General features: G+C 45.6%; 1 protein-coding gene across 1 annotated transcript; it reads right to left on the bottom strand.

Moving 5' to 3' along the window:
- Positions 1–9,928: 9,928 nt before the first annotated feature.
- On the bottom strand, positions 9,929–11,702 carry LOC123142896 (uncharacterized). Its single transcript, XM_044561601.1, has 2 exons — positions 10,928–11,702; positions 9,929–10,612 (listed from the first exon to the last, which is right to left on the bottom strand). The coding sequence occupies exons 1-2, from the start codon at positions 11,662–11,664 to the stop codon at positions 9,994–9,996; spliced, it is 1,356 nt and encodes a 451-aa protein (XP_044417536.1). The 5' UTR covers positions 11,665–11,702; the 3' UTR covers positions 9,929–9,993.
- Between the last annotated feature and the right edge of the window lie 5,819 nt (positions 11,703–17,521).

Below are 17,521 nucleotides of genomic sequence, written 5' to 3'. Positions count from 1 at the left end.
AAGTGTGGGGTGGGGAGGGACTCTACCTAGGAGAAGTTGTATAACAGGAGAATTAATTTTTTTTTGGGGGGGGGGGGGGGGGGGGGGGGGGTTACAAAGAGTGTAGGGTGTTTACAGAAGGAGAGACGGAAATCTTTGTTCTTCTCTTTGACTCTAAACTGCAGCAGTGTCAGATCTTGACAACATGGTAATTTACTAAAATAACCAGGGAAACAAAGGACCAACACTCAATGCCCCAATAGAAAGCCATTGGATAAGTGGGAAGAGCAAGACTGGACTTGGCAAGGAGATTATGTGGCCTGCTACATCGGTGTTGACAGTGACCAGGATGTAGGAGAAGTGAAATGTAGGCTGTTGGCGCCTCCACACCGGCAAGCATCTCGAAACACACAATTACAAACACATGTAAAGATTATTACAGCTGGGAACATGTAAAGATTGACGCATAATGAATTCCCACGCTGGTTACAGCTGGGAAGGAGATGCAATGACCTATACCTTGGTGTTCATCATAGATAGGAGCTGATTCTCTTGCACTCCTAATACTCTGTTGATTTATAATTAAGTCGTTTGAGACAAATGTGAAATTTTCCAATTTGCACCTGTTGATGTCCGGATGACAAATAGTTTTTCAAGTTGTCAATGAGCATGACTGAAAACTGGCCTGGGTGTTGTCCCTGTGCGTCACTGAAATTGGCTTGGATGCTGCCCCTGATCTAGCGTGACTAAAACTCGTTTGTTTTGCATAGGGAACTTTAGTCATTGTGCCTACGGGCGGATTGTAACATTATGACTAAAACTCGTCTGTGGGTGCTAGTTTGTTGCTGGCGGTGTACATCTACAGTCAGCTACTCCATGACACTGTATCGCTCGTGTGCGCCAAATGTATTCAAATTCATAAGCTGCTGGCAAGCGAGCCTGTGAGGCCGAGGCAGGGTGGACGTCAAGCCGGGACGACTCAGGTTAAGGTAGGCCCAGAAAAATGGCTGATCCATCCGACCTCCTCCTGTACCGGTGCCGCAGGGTTGCTGGGTCACATAATAAACGAGGCGGGCTCAGCTGTGCTCCATGGTCACATAATAAACGACGGCGGCCGGTCCCTAGACATCGTCCCCTTTTCGACCACCGCGCAGCAGGGGCCGCCGCCGCCGCCGACCGGTTCCGGTCCGTCGCGCGGCTCAGAACGCCTCCCTACCAGGAAGGGCTCCCGTTCATCACTCTCCTCTTGCACCTGGAGGCCTCCTCCTCCTCTCCGACGAGGTTGGCAGCCTCTCCATGTGCAACCCGGCGGGGTACCCGACAGTACGCTCCCCTCCACCAGCTCCATGGCTTTGGTCTCCTGGAGTTGTACCCTCACCCCCCTACCGGCGAGCACCGACTGCTGCTGCACCGACCGGCTAAAGATCAACGCGGCATCTACGTCTTCACATAGGCTCCAGCCTGCCGCCGAGGCACATAGGGTGCCCCGATGCGAACGGGCTGGAACGTATCCTGGGACTCCTATTCCAAGGTAGCATACACTGGCACACGGACAATGGGATAATGGTATTCGACACCATCAACGAGTCGTTCAGGCGGATCCGCACCCCGGTTGCTTGTGACTACGCTCGGCTGTTTGAGACGGGTGACATGCTTGGATTCTTCTTCTTTACTAATGATGAAGACACAGCCATTGATATCTGGGTGATGCAGCAGGACTACCAAGGCGAGGCCTGGGATTTCGTGCGTCGAGTTGAGTTGCCCGTTGCGGATATGAGCCACCAGTGTCAATCTTCTTGGCATGAAGAGGGTGTGATGGTTGTTGTACCTGGGGACGGTGAGTTGCTCGTGCTCGTCAGTTGTAATGGATGGCTGTTTCAAGTTGATGTCCATGGCAAGTTGATTGCTGCTTTCCAAACCGGAGACCTAAATTCTACTCTATACTCTTGTTCAACATACCTTCTTTCCGACACTAGACGGTTATGTTGTGAATGCCTTGCCTTTCATCTGACCAAACGATTTATTGTTGAGTGTGGTTGTGTTTCTTATTGGCCTAGCTTTCCGTACCCACATGAGCTGCAGTATGTATTAACTAGATCCCTGGTGTTATGCTGTGAGCACTTAGCCTTTTATCTTAAAGGTGTCGAGTGTGGCCGGTGGTGTTTCTTTTTGGCCTATCTCTCTGTATCCACACGAGCTGCAGTATGTGTTATCAGCCTAGCTCTCTGTGTATTCTGGAACACAATATTGGATTATGTCCGCCCTTTATATGGTGGTTCTCTTAGTACTCAATAGTTATATTTATTGACTAGAAGATTTGACTTTATCGAGGTCTTTTATGTAGAGATTGCCTGGTGGTCTTCTTAATACTGGCATTTTACAAATATACATATCTTTCCTCTTTTATATGCTGTGTCTTAAGCTGATGATGAAATGAGGCCAATTATCCTCCTTATTGACTAAGCAACTTGCAGATGATTTTCTTACAAGAGCTGGCTGTTTCTAAGCAACTTTTCAGTGAAATGTTATGTTTGCAATTCATTCTTGTTCATGATTCTATTGCATATGGTTAGGTATTGAAGCATACTATTATAATTCTGCCTTTATGTTACATTGTTTGGTATCAACCATTTCACTTCAGCTTCTAACCACCTTAAGGAATCAATGCTTCATGTGATATTTCATCTTAAGATAAGATTGAGAAATGAAAGTTGTAATGATAAGCAGAAGAAAGGTATCATGGTCATGCGCAGGTCCCAGATTGTGTCCCCTCTAGATTCTGCAAGTGCCGGCCATGTTCTTTTTTTTTTCTTTGACCAGCACAATGTGTATGAATTAGGTCCACTATGAGCCGTTTTGTTTCTTTTTGATGTAGACCAGTTAGCCACGAGGTGGAGTGGACGGCGGTGCGAAGCGACACCGGGCACAAAGGCAAGCAAGCCGGTGGAGTGCTGCTGATATCTCACTAACCCAAATTATGTTTGGACTTGGGAGGTGGCCTACATAGAAATCTTAGTACTATTCTTGAAAATTGATAAAATAAAAAACTAATCAAAGTTTGCAGTATGATTTGGGTACAACCCATAGAGATGCTGTGTGTGTCTATACAGGAGTATTATTTTGCTTACTGGAACCTAATGTGTCCTATAAATTGGCAGTGTGCATGCTGGGAATTCGAGAATAAAATTCTTGGTATCATGCCTCACAATTGGTTAAGACTAGATAATCTGTTATCTTGCATTTCAGTTTAAGTATTTTTGGTATTTTAACCCAGAACTGAACCTCATGCCTTTTCAGGATAGGAGAGAGGATACTTCGTTCTCTGCAACTTGCACATTTTAGGAAGCATAAAAGGAAACAATTAAAGAAAACACAAGGAAAAAATGTTGTGAATAACATGCACAAGCCCAGTGAACACAATCCAGCCGGGAAGGAAGATACTTATAGAGTATCCAAAGGGATCGTGTAAGCTGAAGATCTGTATGGCTCAGCTAAAGGCAGAAAGCTATATACGATCTATATATGACTGCTAAAATATTAAATGCACCTACCTTCTGTTTATCTTGAAGTCTCGATAGTATGGATGCATGCTCGAGTGACTATTCTGGATATCAATGGTACGTGAATCGATAACTATGTTGTAGATAGTTATAACCAAAGTTACTGTGTATAACCAAAATTCAGTTAACTACTGTGTCAAATCAAGAAATGGAGCAGCATGACATGACCAAAACATTCAACATTCAGAGATGACTAAAACATTCATTCTAAATTAACAAAGTTACAGTGCTCAAGCGTCAAAGTTCTAACATGTATTGTGCGATTGTACTGGTACCTAACATCTTGCTTCAATTGCAGTCTCTGCACTCTGTTTCTACAATCACTAATTATACTCAAGTTTGGATACAATACCATTGATGCTCTTTTATGCTTAAAAACAATCTGCAGTTTGGGGCTTTCATTTTCTTTTACGTAGAGCACCATGGATGTTAAAATTTGTTTGCATGAGTTTTCCTCTATTACATGAACACTTGAAAAAACAATGCGAGTACTTCTAAATTTAATGTAAATTTGTTAAATTATCGAGTACTGGCTTTTTATACATAGGTGCACAATTTGAAAATTACATGAACATTTTGTTAGAATATTTGAAATATATTTTTTAACAATGTGAACATTTTTAAAATATTTGAAGACTCAAAACATCACATTTCCTTGCTATTTAAAATAAATCAAATGAATACATTCTTTACGAGATTAGATAGAAAAGGGAATTGCATCTATTAATGGGCCACCAAGCCGCCGCAATCCCTGACTGTGAGGTGACGCAAGTGGGCTGACCAAATTATTCGTCTTATATGTGGGTCGATGCGAGCCGCTCGCCCCAAAAAAGGGGAAAAACTCAAGACAGGGCAGGGCGGTTGTGAGTGGCGACCGGCGGCGAGGGCGCCTGATGGTCGACTCTCGACTGGAGGCAGTGAAGATATCCAGTGTACGGCAGGGATCATCGAGTAGTGGTGCTCTTTGATGCGACAATCGGTCATGAAGCATTTGAGGATCTCTAACTCTTCTGAACGAGAGAACTCGACATGGTTTGTTCTACAAGTTTCTGTGTTATTCTACAAGTTCTTCTTCACTTTGTTGAAAAACGAACCTCATCATCATTTTGTACTGATGCAGTGATCTTGCAAAAGTTGTTCTAAGAACGAAGTTGAAGAAGCAAAATCCGAGGAGAGGAGAAGAAGAAGATTGAGGATGATGCTAGATTGAACTTGGAAATTGGATGGAAGTCAAGAATCGCACGGTAGCAGATAGATTGAGGCGCAGTGAAAATGAAATTGGATGATAGTGATATGTAATCCTTGCTACTGCTATTTGCTGCAAGGCTATGGGGCAGTTTGGTTGGCTTCCTCAACATTATGCCTGGCAAATTTTCGTGCCTGGCTTGTGCCTGAGAAAATTGTATTTTTTGCCTGACCAGGCCAGCATAGAGAAGAGGCGTTTGGTTCAGGGCTGATGCACCAGGCATGTCCATGCGTCCAAAATGAGAGGCCTGGACCAGGCTAACCGCGCTGCCTCGTGCTCCATCCAGGCTAACTACTTTGTCCTATTCCCCAGACCAGGCCGGCGCCACCGTTCTAAGGACATACACCAAACAGGAACGGGGCAGCTCTCAGGCAGGCTCCCAGGCTAGGCGCGATGAGCTGTGGAAGCGAACCAAACTACCCCTATAAGCATCCATGAGAACCTGAAGCGGGTGGACAGTTTGAAGCCAAGGAACCCCAATACCAAGATTATTGGTGGCTCTGCAATGAGGAAGCTGAAGAGGCACAACCCCAAGAAGAAAGACTCTAATCTTGTAGCATTAGAGGGTCTCCAACTCTTGGAGATGAAGAAGATTGAAACCATCGGTGGAGTTTTCTGCTTCTGAATCAGAGAAGGCATCACGATATCTAATACGAAGACACACTTTTTGTTGGTTATTGTGCATGTTCTTCTTTACATTGTTGCAACATGTGACCATTACCATTATTTTTTAAAGATAGCCTCATCAGTGTTTTGTACTCATGCATGGATATTTCAAAAGATGATTGTTTTAAAGGAAGATGGAGAAGGTGTTGAAACTAAAGAAACAAAGCTGAGGAAGATCGCTCCTCCGGGGCGCAAGATTTTGTTGACATGGTCATGTATTTATATTGTTTTTGTCATTGATTCTATGTCGAATATCCTCATATGCCGTTGATGGAACCAACTGCACGCGACCGGACTGCGCTCAAGAAATCCATATCATTTCTGTTGCCCTTTTTGGCGGTTTGCGTTGGTTTGTTTCACTGCTCAAGACTTAACATTAGTGCCCGCTAAACTATAGGCCCCTCCCAAAATAAGTGCGTTAGATTTTGTCAATGGCCTCAATAGTGCCAACCGGTAGAAGCAAAACATTTCATATAGTTTGCTAGGGGTGTTTAACTTATGTGAAGTTTCCATCTCTTTCTGGTCGCGTAGTATGATTGTAATATGTACTTAACTCGCGAGATTATATTGTTGTACATCGTTATTATCTTCTACTATAGTGTCAAAAAACATCTTATATTTTAAGACAGAGGGAGTAGATGAGTATTTTAAGACAGACTGTATTGTTTTGTTTCTAAAGATGATCATTTCATATATGCATTCAACCAACCATTCCCCGGCTTACTTTTGCAAAACTTTAATTGTAGACATTATTCTCTCTTTGCATAATGTGGTTTGCTCTCGAGTTTTAACGTATATTATGTCATCTAACAAAATTCTGTTTCTCATTTGAGGCGCTATATGTGACTCGAGAAAGCTCCCTTGCAACCTTGTATAGTACTGATCCGGCCGAGAGACCAGTTCGGAGCCTTCAGAGTCGTGTTGTGAGGCCATGCTTGCTGCGGTGGGACGGATTGGTGTGCCTCTTTTTGCAGAGTTGTATAAGAGCTTTTTTTCAACTTCTTTCCTATGTCGAACAACTCTGTGGTCAATAATGTGATGTAAAGATGTGGCGTTTGGTGAGAAGCAATGACCAATTGAGCGTTCAGAGTTAGATATGGTGAAGGTATGGCTCCTACAACATCCACTGTGTTTGTTAACTCACCAATCTCGCCGGTTCCAGCCACAAGTTCCTCGACAACCTATGTCTAGGCTGGGCATCTAGTTGGCTTGATTATGAGGTGGTTGGTTGAAATTTTGCTTCATGTTGTGCTTCTATGTTTGTTGTTCCGACTAGGGACTACTCAGATAGAGCCAGACGAGACTGGTGTGATAACCTGTCGCTTTTGATCGAGATGATTTTGCCATCTCAAAATGCTCTATCAGAAGATGTGGGAGTGAAGCAGATGCCGTGGTTCTAAATCTGATAGTGAGAGTGGTGTATGAACGAAGTTTGATCTGTCTGAGATGCAAATGGGAGATATAGGAGATTATACGGGTTCAGGCCCCTCAACGGTGGAGGTAATAGTCCGAATCCTGTGTGTGGGTCATCTAATCGCCGGGCTCAAAATATTTCCGACGTGCAACTCGGATCAAATTGTCCCAACACCAACACTTGTCAGAGACCGAAGCTGTGTTGGTCACCTCGGATGGAGTTCGATGTCAAGTCTTGACTGCAGGAGGATTCTTTCGTCGAACCAGTTTCAAGGCTGATGACTGAAGATGAAGGTTCGTCCAGACCTGAAGCCCCATTCAGGGGCTACTAACAGTGTCCCGGCTAAGGAGCCTCTCGCCATGTAGCATGGTGAGTCGGGCTGACGACCCCTAGTTGGTTCCGACCCGGGGCACATCTGGCAGCCCATGATGTATAATTAGAAGGTTTCAGAAGACTTGGCGTACACGACAATACGACTAAATCGCGGAGGACACTTCATCCCCGTATGTAGCCGACTAGGATCCATGTACCCTAAGACCCCTCTATATCTATATAAACCGAGGGTCCATGCTCGTAGACATAAGTCACAACCTCATGGTAATTTACTCGTACTTTGTACATACTCCAACACAACAAACACGAGCAGAATGTCGGGTATTATCCCTTCGGAGAGCCTAAAACTAGGTAAACCCCATGTCTTTGTTACCATCGCTCCTAAATGCCTAGCTTAGGATCCCCTACACCAAGATCTGACAGATTTAGCTCCGCCAATGTGCTATTTGCTTACCTTGCCCTTTAGCAGCATGAATTTGATCTTTACCATTGTAGCTATCATGAACTGTGAGCTTGTTTAGCTCACCGGTAATGTGATCACTCATGCCAGTGTTGGCGTACCAATTGGTTGGTTTCCACTCCATAGGACGTGGGTGACGTTGTTCGATGTCTTCTTCATTACTATCGAGGCCGTATGGAAGCACTTGTCAAACTGCTTATTCATGACCCTCTCAGCAAATTTGATGCTTTTCTTCACTGCCGCCGCCTTGATACCTTTGCGTTGTTTTTTTCTAGCGACCACCAGATTGATAGTCACCACCACCTCCTAAATAGGCGATAGTACCATCTTGCCGATGTTCCAGTGAGGTCCGATGTTGTATCCTCGCCCCCTTTGCTTGCTATATTGGCTGAGTATCCCCGGTTCTAGGCGTCAAGAAATCCCTCTGCCGAGAGAAGCTGCCATACAGGTCCCCGAGAGTGATAGGTGGCTGATCACCATGACGAGATATGAAGGAGCTGGTGCCGACGAACATATTGTAGTCATTTTCCATCCTAGCAAGGATCTAGGAGATCAAATCATCACCATCTAACTTCTTTCCCATTGCAGCCGTCTTCTCCGCGATCCCCTTCATCTTCGTGAAGTATGTTGTGGCAGACATGTCGCCCTTCTTCGTGTTCGTGAGCTGGGTACGCAATTGGAACATCCTTGCCCGAGATTGGGATGAGAACATGTCCGTGATGGCTTTCCATGGTGGGGCCGACGAGGTGATGTCGGTGACTGGAGCTACGACCTCTTAGGAGAGAGATCCTATGACATAGGCGAGCACCTAGCGATCCTGGTAATTCCATAGCTCAAACAACAGGTTAGAGACCTTCTCGGTGGCAGTCTGATTGGCTTTCTGGACTTCAATATCTTCTAGCAGTGTGACAGTGGTTCTATCGAGCTAGCCGAACATCCTGGTGCCTCTATTCTGCGGGAGTACTTGGGCCTTCTAGAGGAGGAAGTTGTCTCGGGTGAGACGGCTCCGTGACTTGCTGCCTGAAAGGGTTGGAGGCGATCGACATAGAGGAAGATGAACAGGCGGCCATGTCTACATGCACTGGAAGAGTCTAGGGTTTGTATACCATGTAAAACGAGACAATGGTGGAAGAATTTGAGTAGGGACTCGTGTGTGTGTGTGTGTCGCTGAGAGATTACATAGTTTGGTTTGATTTTGATACAACTTGATCCCTACGATAGCTATACAAGAGACATGATCAAATATCTACACAAACCAAACACAACAGACTCCCACTACGTAGACGCACATAAACACATGAAGATGACGTGGATTAAGACTGCAGCAACGCATGTGCGGCATCTGCGGGCTGGAGTGGCAAGGGATTCTGTCCTAGTCATGCGGATTGTGAGATTTGCCAATGTTAGAAGGGATAGAGAGGGATTGATGTGGAATATGATCAATGTTTTAGTTAGCCTCGAGGGCGAGTATATATTGACTACAAGACTTGAAGGGCAAGATGCCTCTCCTAGAGATAAGATAGGAGACAGATTACAAATCCTAGACTACCAAACATATGTAACCCAAATATATCTCTAACATCCCCCCCCCCCCCCCCCACAATCGTAGCCTTAGCGTTGCAAACAACAGGAGCGTCGCGGACGGTCAGACTGGAGAGAATAGCAGCCGGCGGGCTGACATACCCCCGCAGTCGTAGCGGGAGCATCGTGGACGGTGTCGAGTTGCGGATGTGTGAACTGTAGAGGAAGCCGACGAGTTGCTCAAGCGGATGATAACCCTTTGTGGACATCGGTCATGGAGGCCGACCGCCCCGGGGGCGGCGCGAAGGGCGGAAGCGTCGGGCGGTGGCTAGGGTTGGATCGATTAGGCTGATGCCATGTAGAAGACTAGGTTTTGCGTCGGATGTTTATTGCTTGAGTCTCGTGGGCATATGTATAGGAGTACATGATCTACTTGGAATACAAGACAAGGCAGGACAAATCCTAGTCTATCTTATGTTTCCCAATGAATTAATATACTCGACAGACAAGTCTTTGCGTTTTGTACCTAAATCTGGGCCAGTTTTATGGCGCGCCTTGCCATATTTCCTGGATTCTAGACATTTTTCGGCTGGCTGAGGGGATTGGGACGTACGCAAGACAAATACTACACAATCTGCTGGGTGGTATGGTTGGATTTGATTCATTGAGTTAACAAAATGGACCGCTCTAATTGAAAGGATGTACTTTAAAAGGCCTCTTCAAAATCAGTCGAGTGCCAAATAGACTCCCTAAAAATATTGCAATTATGCATGTTGAAACTGCAAAATAAATACATGTAGAACAGATATTGTGATTAACTACTTCCAGGTAAGTTCCTCACCCAACATGGAGCGTATGGAAAAGACTCTTCCACTCCCATACGCAGGTGATTGACTTCCATCTTGCCCAAATGCCGAACCTTTGAGCTTTTGAAATGATAGGCGAGTGTTCTCTCACTGTTATTGAACAAGACGATTTCTTTGTAGGGGTGAAATCCAAGACACTCAAAAGCAGGACCAACGTAGGCATTGAAGCTGCTACCTCCGGGCCATTCTACGGTGTCAATAGCATTTTCGTTGTCGGAGCTCCAATCATAAGCATCTTCCACCGGTGCTTGGTTGTTGTCATCTACGCGCTCAAGGTTGATGTCAGTCTTTGACTCATCCCGCTTTAGTGGAGCACATGATTTTTCTATCCATTGTTCGTCGGTATGATTCTTGCGAAAATCTCCTCTTATAGGCTCAAGGTTGACCTTATTCTTGAACACCCACTCCATCCGACCATGTGATTCATCCAGGAACCAAACCTCAAATGTGCATCGTCCGTGGCGCAATGCGCAATACACACCGTTCTTTGATTTTCCTAGACGAGGTGTTCCTTCTTTTCCATTTGGCAACTCAATAACTTGATACATGTCATTCCGCAAATCTATCCTGTAGAAAGCAAAATCTTCTATTTATTATTACATTATTAATGACACAAATTGCATATCTTGGTATGAAAAAAGAAGTTAAAACCAAAAGTCTCTAAATAAGCATGTGCTCAAAAATCCTGTAATGGGAATCATAGCAAGTATCATGCACCAAATTATTAGGCAATTTAGCTGAGGTTGGCACTCAATTAAATTAAGAAAAAGAGGGTTCTTTATCATACTATGTACTGCAAATATTAACTTATGATATGTACTGCAAATATAGTATCGTATGCATAATCCCAACTATGAGCAGACTTATGGTTTGTGTGAGCACCTCATAATAAAGCCGGCTCCACAACGAACATAGAGTGCCTCCCGCCAATAGGCGACGTGGTATAAAAAGCATACGAGATTTGGCAGTTTGATTTTGACGTCGGCGAGTGCTCCGGCGGCCTCTCCCTGTCGCCGGAATGACCTCTTCTCCCAGCTCCCGGTCCTTGAGGAGAAGACATGCATGATGTAGGGTGAAGGTGGCCATTCCATTGCAGAAACGACTGATCCATGCCCGCACATATGCCTGGAGATATGACCCACCGGAATCTCGTGGTGAGGGTATGGCACCAAGATCACTTCGAAGTGTGGCGACACGGTAGGGTCGTAGATGAGGTAGTGATCATCCCAGCAACGAGTACAGTCCATTGCCTCGCAGGGGCGCGGCTGCGGGGGCAGCTGCGCCACCTGCCGCGTGGCAGGGTTTAGGACATAGTGCCAGAATAGGAGGAGGCCGTTGCGGCAGTCCATAAGTTCAGGCAAGTTGTCGTCGAGGCCACGGAAGGCGGCGGCGACGCGGTCGGCCATGGAAGTGCGGGAGAAGTTCTTGGTGATGAACGAATCTTGGGTCTGGTAGATGATGCCGTCGAGCGAGAGGGGGAGCAGGTCGGCGCGCAGCAGGCGGTGGTCGTCGACGGCGGCGCGCCAGGCTGCGCACACGCAGCGGCAGGCGGCCAGGCTGCGGGGCGGCAGATGGCGGAGGATGTCGGCCAGCACGTCGTGGTGCTCCAGCACGTCCATGTCGTTGATCGGTGGGCCTGCGATGGTATGTGGTTAGGGTTTCTGTCAAGCTAGCAATGAGACACGGGGTACTAGGTAGGCTATATAGATTGTTAGGCCTCCGTAACGTGATGGAGCTGGGGACTCCGACGGATCTTTCGATTTGACGAACGAGTTGTCGTATAGTTTAGAAAAAAAATCAAGGATTTTTTTTCTTTTTTGGGTTTCAGATGAGTTTTATTCCATATTAACTAGATAATCGGCAACCCTGTTTTGCTCTCTATGAAAGTAAACTCTGTACCAACTACTAAAGACTTGTTCACAAGCTGAGCAATCTGAACATTTACTTGACAGAATAGAAAGGAGTATCATATTAAATTCCACCTTCGAAATAAGTCCGACAACTTCATCTGGAGTCTGGTGGCGATATATGGTGCCGCTCAAGAGGAGTTTAAGTCTGCATTTTTAAAGGAGCTGGTTAATACCTGTCGAAACAATCCTCATCCCATGTTAATCGGGGGGGATTTCAACATCGTTCGTTATCAGCAAGAAAAAAACAACGATCGGTTTGAACACTAGGTGGCCTTTCCTCTTTAATGCTGTTATCGACAGCCTCGATCTGAGGGAGATCACGATGTCTGGTCGTCAGTATACCTGGGCCAACAACCATTCGGTGCCGACCTTTGAAAAACTGGACCGGGTGCTAGTTACCACTGACTGGGAATACAAATACCCCCTAGCGTCGGTTCGGGCACTTGAAAGAATTGAGGCCTTATCGGATCACGCTCCGTTGCTAACCGATTTTGGACAACCAATCCCGAGTTCTAATCGCCACCAGTTTAAATTTGAACTGGGATGGTTCACTAGAGAGGGATTTCAGGAACTAGTTAAGAAAGTGTGGGCACGCCAGCCCTGCGGTAACACGCCCATCCAAAGATGGAATAATCGAATCCGCGCCTTGCGTCGATTCCTTCGAGGATGGGCCAAGCATACTGCTGGAATTTACAAAAAAGAAAAATTGCGTTTGTCTACCCTAATTGATTCCCTTGATAAAATAGCGGAGGTAAGGCCTCTGTCTGCTGTTGAGATCGAGCAAAAAAGCAATCTTAACGAGCAGATTGCCCGGCTTCTACGTGAGGAGGAGATTAAATGGTACCAACGTAGCAAGGCGGATTCGTTAGTACAAGGTGATGATAATACGAAATACTTTCAGATGCTAGCCAATGGTAGACATAGAAAGAAGCGTATATTCGCCCTTGACCAGGAGGAAGGCCGAATAGAGGGGGACGTACCACTTAGAAATTTTATCACTAAGTTTTACAAAGACCTTTTTGGGCCTCCAGCCGAGACTAATTTTCATCTAGACGAATCCGTTACTCATGACATCACTCAAGTTACGGAAGCGGAGAATGAATTCCTAACCTCTCCTTTTTCTGAGGAGGAAATTCGAACCGCTGTGTTTCAGATGGAACACAACAAGGCACCGGGACCGGATGGCTTTCCCGCAGAGTTCTATCAATGCTTTTGGGACGTCATTAAGGCAGACTTGGTTCAGTTGTTTAACCAACTGCATTCCGAGGACCTTGATATTTCTCGTTTAAACTTTGGGGAAATTATCCTACTGCCTAAGATTAAGGAGGCTAGTCGTATTCAACAATATCGACCGATTTGCCTTCTCAATGTAAGTTTTAAAATTTTTACGAAGGTAGCGACTAATCGGTTGAACGGTGTAGCTGACCATGTCGTAAAACCCACACAAACAGCATTTATGCAAGGTCGCAACATTTTAGATGGAGTGGTCGTCCTGCACGAAACTGTACATGAACTGCACCGGAAAAAAATGAACGGTGTCATTCTTAAAATTGATTTTGAGAAAGCCTATGACAAAGTTAAGTGGCCCTTCCTGTTGCAAACCTTACGCATGAAGGGGTTTTCACCAAAATGGTGCCGCTGGGTAGAGAGCTTTGTCTCTGGCGGTAGTGTGGCCATAAAAGTTAATGAAGACGTTGGCAACTATTTTCAGACAAGGAAGGGGCTTCGTCAAGGCGACCCCGCATCTCCTATTCTGTTTAACATTGTGGCCGACATGCTAGCTACCCTAGTGGAGCGGGCCAAGCTGGATGGTCAAATTAGCGGGGTCATCCCACATCTGGTAGAAGATGGTCTATCCATTCTACAATATGCCGATGACACGATTCTTTTTATGGATCATGATCTTGATAAAGCAAGAAATCTCAAGCTGCTCTTATGTGTCTTTGAGGAACTTTCTGGTCTCAAAATTAATTTTCATAAGAGTGAACTTTTTTGCGTTGGAGATGCTGCAGAATTTGCACCTGAGTATGCCGACATTTTTGGATGCCAGCTCGGGCAGTTTCCGATTAGGTATCTGGGTATCCCCATACACTATCGGCGTTTAACTATCGCTGAGTGGAAGCATGTGGAAGAGAGACTTGAGAAACGTTTAGCCAGTTGGAAGGCCAAACTCTTGTCTTATGGGGGGCGATTGATCTTGATCAATTCTGTCCTAAGCAACATGGTTTTATACATGCTGTCATTCTTCCACCTGCCGAAAGGGGTTCTACAGCGTCTAGATTACTTTAGATCCAGATTTTTTTGGCAGTGTGATAACGAAACCAAGAAATATAGACTGGCTAGGTGGAGCGTATTATGCAGACCTAAAAGCCAAGGGGGCCTGGGAATCCAAGACCTTGAGATTAAAAATATCGCTCTTCTCAGCAAGTGGGTTTATAAATTACTCACTGAGAATGGAGTATGGCAGGAAATCATTCGCAACAAGTATGTGGGATCCAATGCCATTTCTCAAATTCATTGGAAACCTGGGGATTCACATTTTTGGAGTGGTGTCATGAAGGCCAAGGAATTCTTCTTCCAATTTGGGACCTTCTTGGTTAGGGACGGTGCTCAGGTTCGTTTCTGGGAAGATACCTGGCTAGGGAACACTCCCCTAATGGTGCAATATCCGAGCTTGTACCGGATCGTCCGACATAAATTTGTCACGATCAAACAAATATTAGGACAGGAAAACCCCGATATTTCTTTCCGTAGGGATCTTTTGGGCACTCGTCTGACAGCATGGAATGAATTACTCACTCGCCTGGAGGACATTCAACTGTCAGATGATCCGGACACTTTTCGATGGAACTTGCATCAGAATGGCAAATTTTCGGTCAAATCCATGTATGATGCAATGGTTCATTGTGATGTTCCTGTAGATAACAGGAAATTGTGGAAGCTAAAAATTCCCCTAAGAGTGAAGATTTTCCTCTGGTTTCTTAACAAAGGAGTCATCCTAACTAGAGATAATCTGGCACGACGAAACTGGCATGGCTCCAAGACATGTGTCTTTTGCCATCATGACGAGTCTATCAAACACCTATTTTTTGAGTGCAAGTTTGCTCGGGCAGTTTGGGCTATGGTCCAAGTAGCTTCGAATTTATACCAACCACGTAGTGCACGGAATATGTTCGGCAACTGGTTGCGGGGTATAAATAAACAATTTTCTGCACATATTCTTGTGGGAGCGGCGGCCTTATGCTGGGCAATGTGGCTTATCAGGAATGATGTGGTTTTTAACAATAAATGTGTCTCATCTCCTATGCAGGTTATTCATGTTTGTACACGATGGCTCCGTACTTGGTCTATCCTGCAGAAGCCGGAAGACAGGGACATTTTTATGATGGCGTCTACACGGCTGGAGCGTACGGCCAGGGAGGTTTTCTACCCCCATGGATGGCGGTGTGATTTACGGATAGGATCTACCGCTCCTCAGGCTGGACACGATTTATTGCTTGGCATTGTATCAAATTATTTTATTTTTAGGGTGCTCTGGATTTTTTGGCTGTGTGCATCTAGCTATGCAGAGGTCGGGCTTTCTTTTGACATGATTGTATCACCTCGATATATCTATTCAATGAAATGTCCTTTATCGAAAAAATCAACGAGTCTGACCGCATTAGAACAGCCAGTGCCATACTCAGCATTATCGCATGTCTCTCCACATCAAGCGCTTCGTTGCAATTGAATAAATACCGACCGAACCATCCCGCCTTCGCAAGACCACTCCGGCAGCCGCTGAGCCATTTTCCACGAACGCCCCATCGGGAGTCTAGACGACGGCGGGGGTGCGGGGGAGCGGTGGGGAGGCCGAAACAGCGGCAGAGCTAGGCAAGGGGAGGCGGAGCTAAGCAAGGGAGAGGGCATAAGTGTGACAAACGATGCAAGTTGGGCGAGGGTTCCGTCTTATTTAGGCGATTTGGGATGGGTCCAATATGTCAGATCCCACGTGGCGGATGCGTCCGAGCGGCCACAAGTCTGGGTATGAGGGTTGCCGATAGCCCGGACATTTGGCCTGATTATTGGGTCCAGATGGGTGGGGGTTTCTGTCCGGGCCGTATCTTGGTCGTCCGCCGTATAGAGGAGAAGTGGGGTCGGTTAAAGATGCTCTTATATTTCATCTCTCGTTTCTCGCCGTCGAGACAAACCACATGCGGGAGCTCCTACACGCCATTTTAAGCCGCGCGGGAGGCTCCTGCCGCCTCTGTGACTCCCCTAAATGGGCTGCAATGATGTAGCCCATTATAACAAGTGATATTTTTTTCTTTCTTTTTTGTCGACGGGAAATTATCTAGTTTCTATTTTTATTTATATAGTCGGTTTAGTGGTTTAAAAAAAACTCACGAACTGGTGCAGTTGGACACGATGATTCTTTCTCGGAAATCAGTCCGCTATTCTAGCTAGGTTACAGAACTGTATGGAACTACCGCTAGGTGGCTAAAAGAAAGACAACTTGTCCGGTATGACCAAACTGGGCTGATATTAGAACGGATTCTGGTATGGTCACAGGTGCAACTTCTCCAGGTTGACCTCTCCTGATAGTTCAAGAACAATTTGGAGAAAACTCAGAGCTATATCATAAAACGATTTTGGTTAAGAAATAGAGATAACAAGTATGAATTTTCTGAAAAAAAAACGAAAAATTCACAGATATATGTTCCATCAGATAATAATAATATACATGCTCCCCTTTTCCAAGAAAAAAAGTGATAATATCCATTCTCACAATATACATGCACGTCGATTTCCAGATTTAACTGAATTTGTAGATGCTGTTTCTTGAATGTAACGTCATGTTTGGGGTCCATCAAAATAAAATGCTTTTTGAATGAGGTCATCTCTGTCACTAGCTTCGGGCGAGGAACGAAGATAGCGTTTGGTCGCCTGAGCCTGCACAACCATGGGCACAGCTTGTACGGTATATAATTCATCGGTATGACTGCAGCGCATATCGGAAACAATGCAGGTTATATCTATTTTTCACTCTCTGCAAGTTTGTACTTGGTTAGGATGAATTACTCATCCAGGATATCGGTGGCTCAGAACCGACGCGTGAACTGAAAGCGTCCCCAATTGGCATACACGCTTGTACTGTTATAACCTGCAGCCGTGATATTTCATCTTTGAGCGAATGCAGCTATGTGTGAGATAAAAAATGACTGCTGGACAAGGGACACACGGAGGGGTTATGGGCTGTTGATGCCGGCCTATGGCCTACGCGTGCGACTCCCGCTTGGTACGTGCAGCCCGTTACCATTCTGCCGGGGTGGGCGGCTATGGGCTGTCCGGATACAAGGCCACAACAGTTTGTGTTCAACATGAAGGAGGATTAGACGCTGCAGCCGGCGGCGGCCGAGTCGAGGAACTGCCGTCGGGCGGCCGGCGACCATGAACAGGATCGGCCTCTTCACAGCTCAGGTTCGAACTCGCTCATAGCGCAACTCTATCGCGTATAATTCTGTCCATAACTCGGGAAATGTTCATAGGGTTTGGTAAAAGTAGCACATTTTTTTAGCTTATTCCA

Source organism: Triticum aestivum, chromosome 6D (assembly GCF_018294505.1).
Source record: "Triticum aestivum cultivar Chinese Spring chromosome 6D, IWGSC CS RefSeq v2.1, whole genome shotgun sequence".
Lineage (NCBI taxonomy): Eukaryota > Viridiplantae > Streptophyta > Magnoliopsida > Poales > Poaceae > Triticum > Triticum aestivum.
Note: the sequence above shows the minus strand (reverse complement) of the source record. Positions and strands in the feature narration are given on the sequence as shown.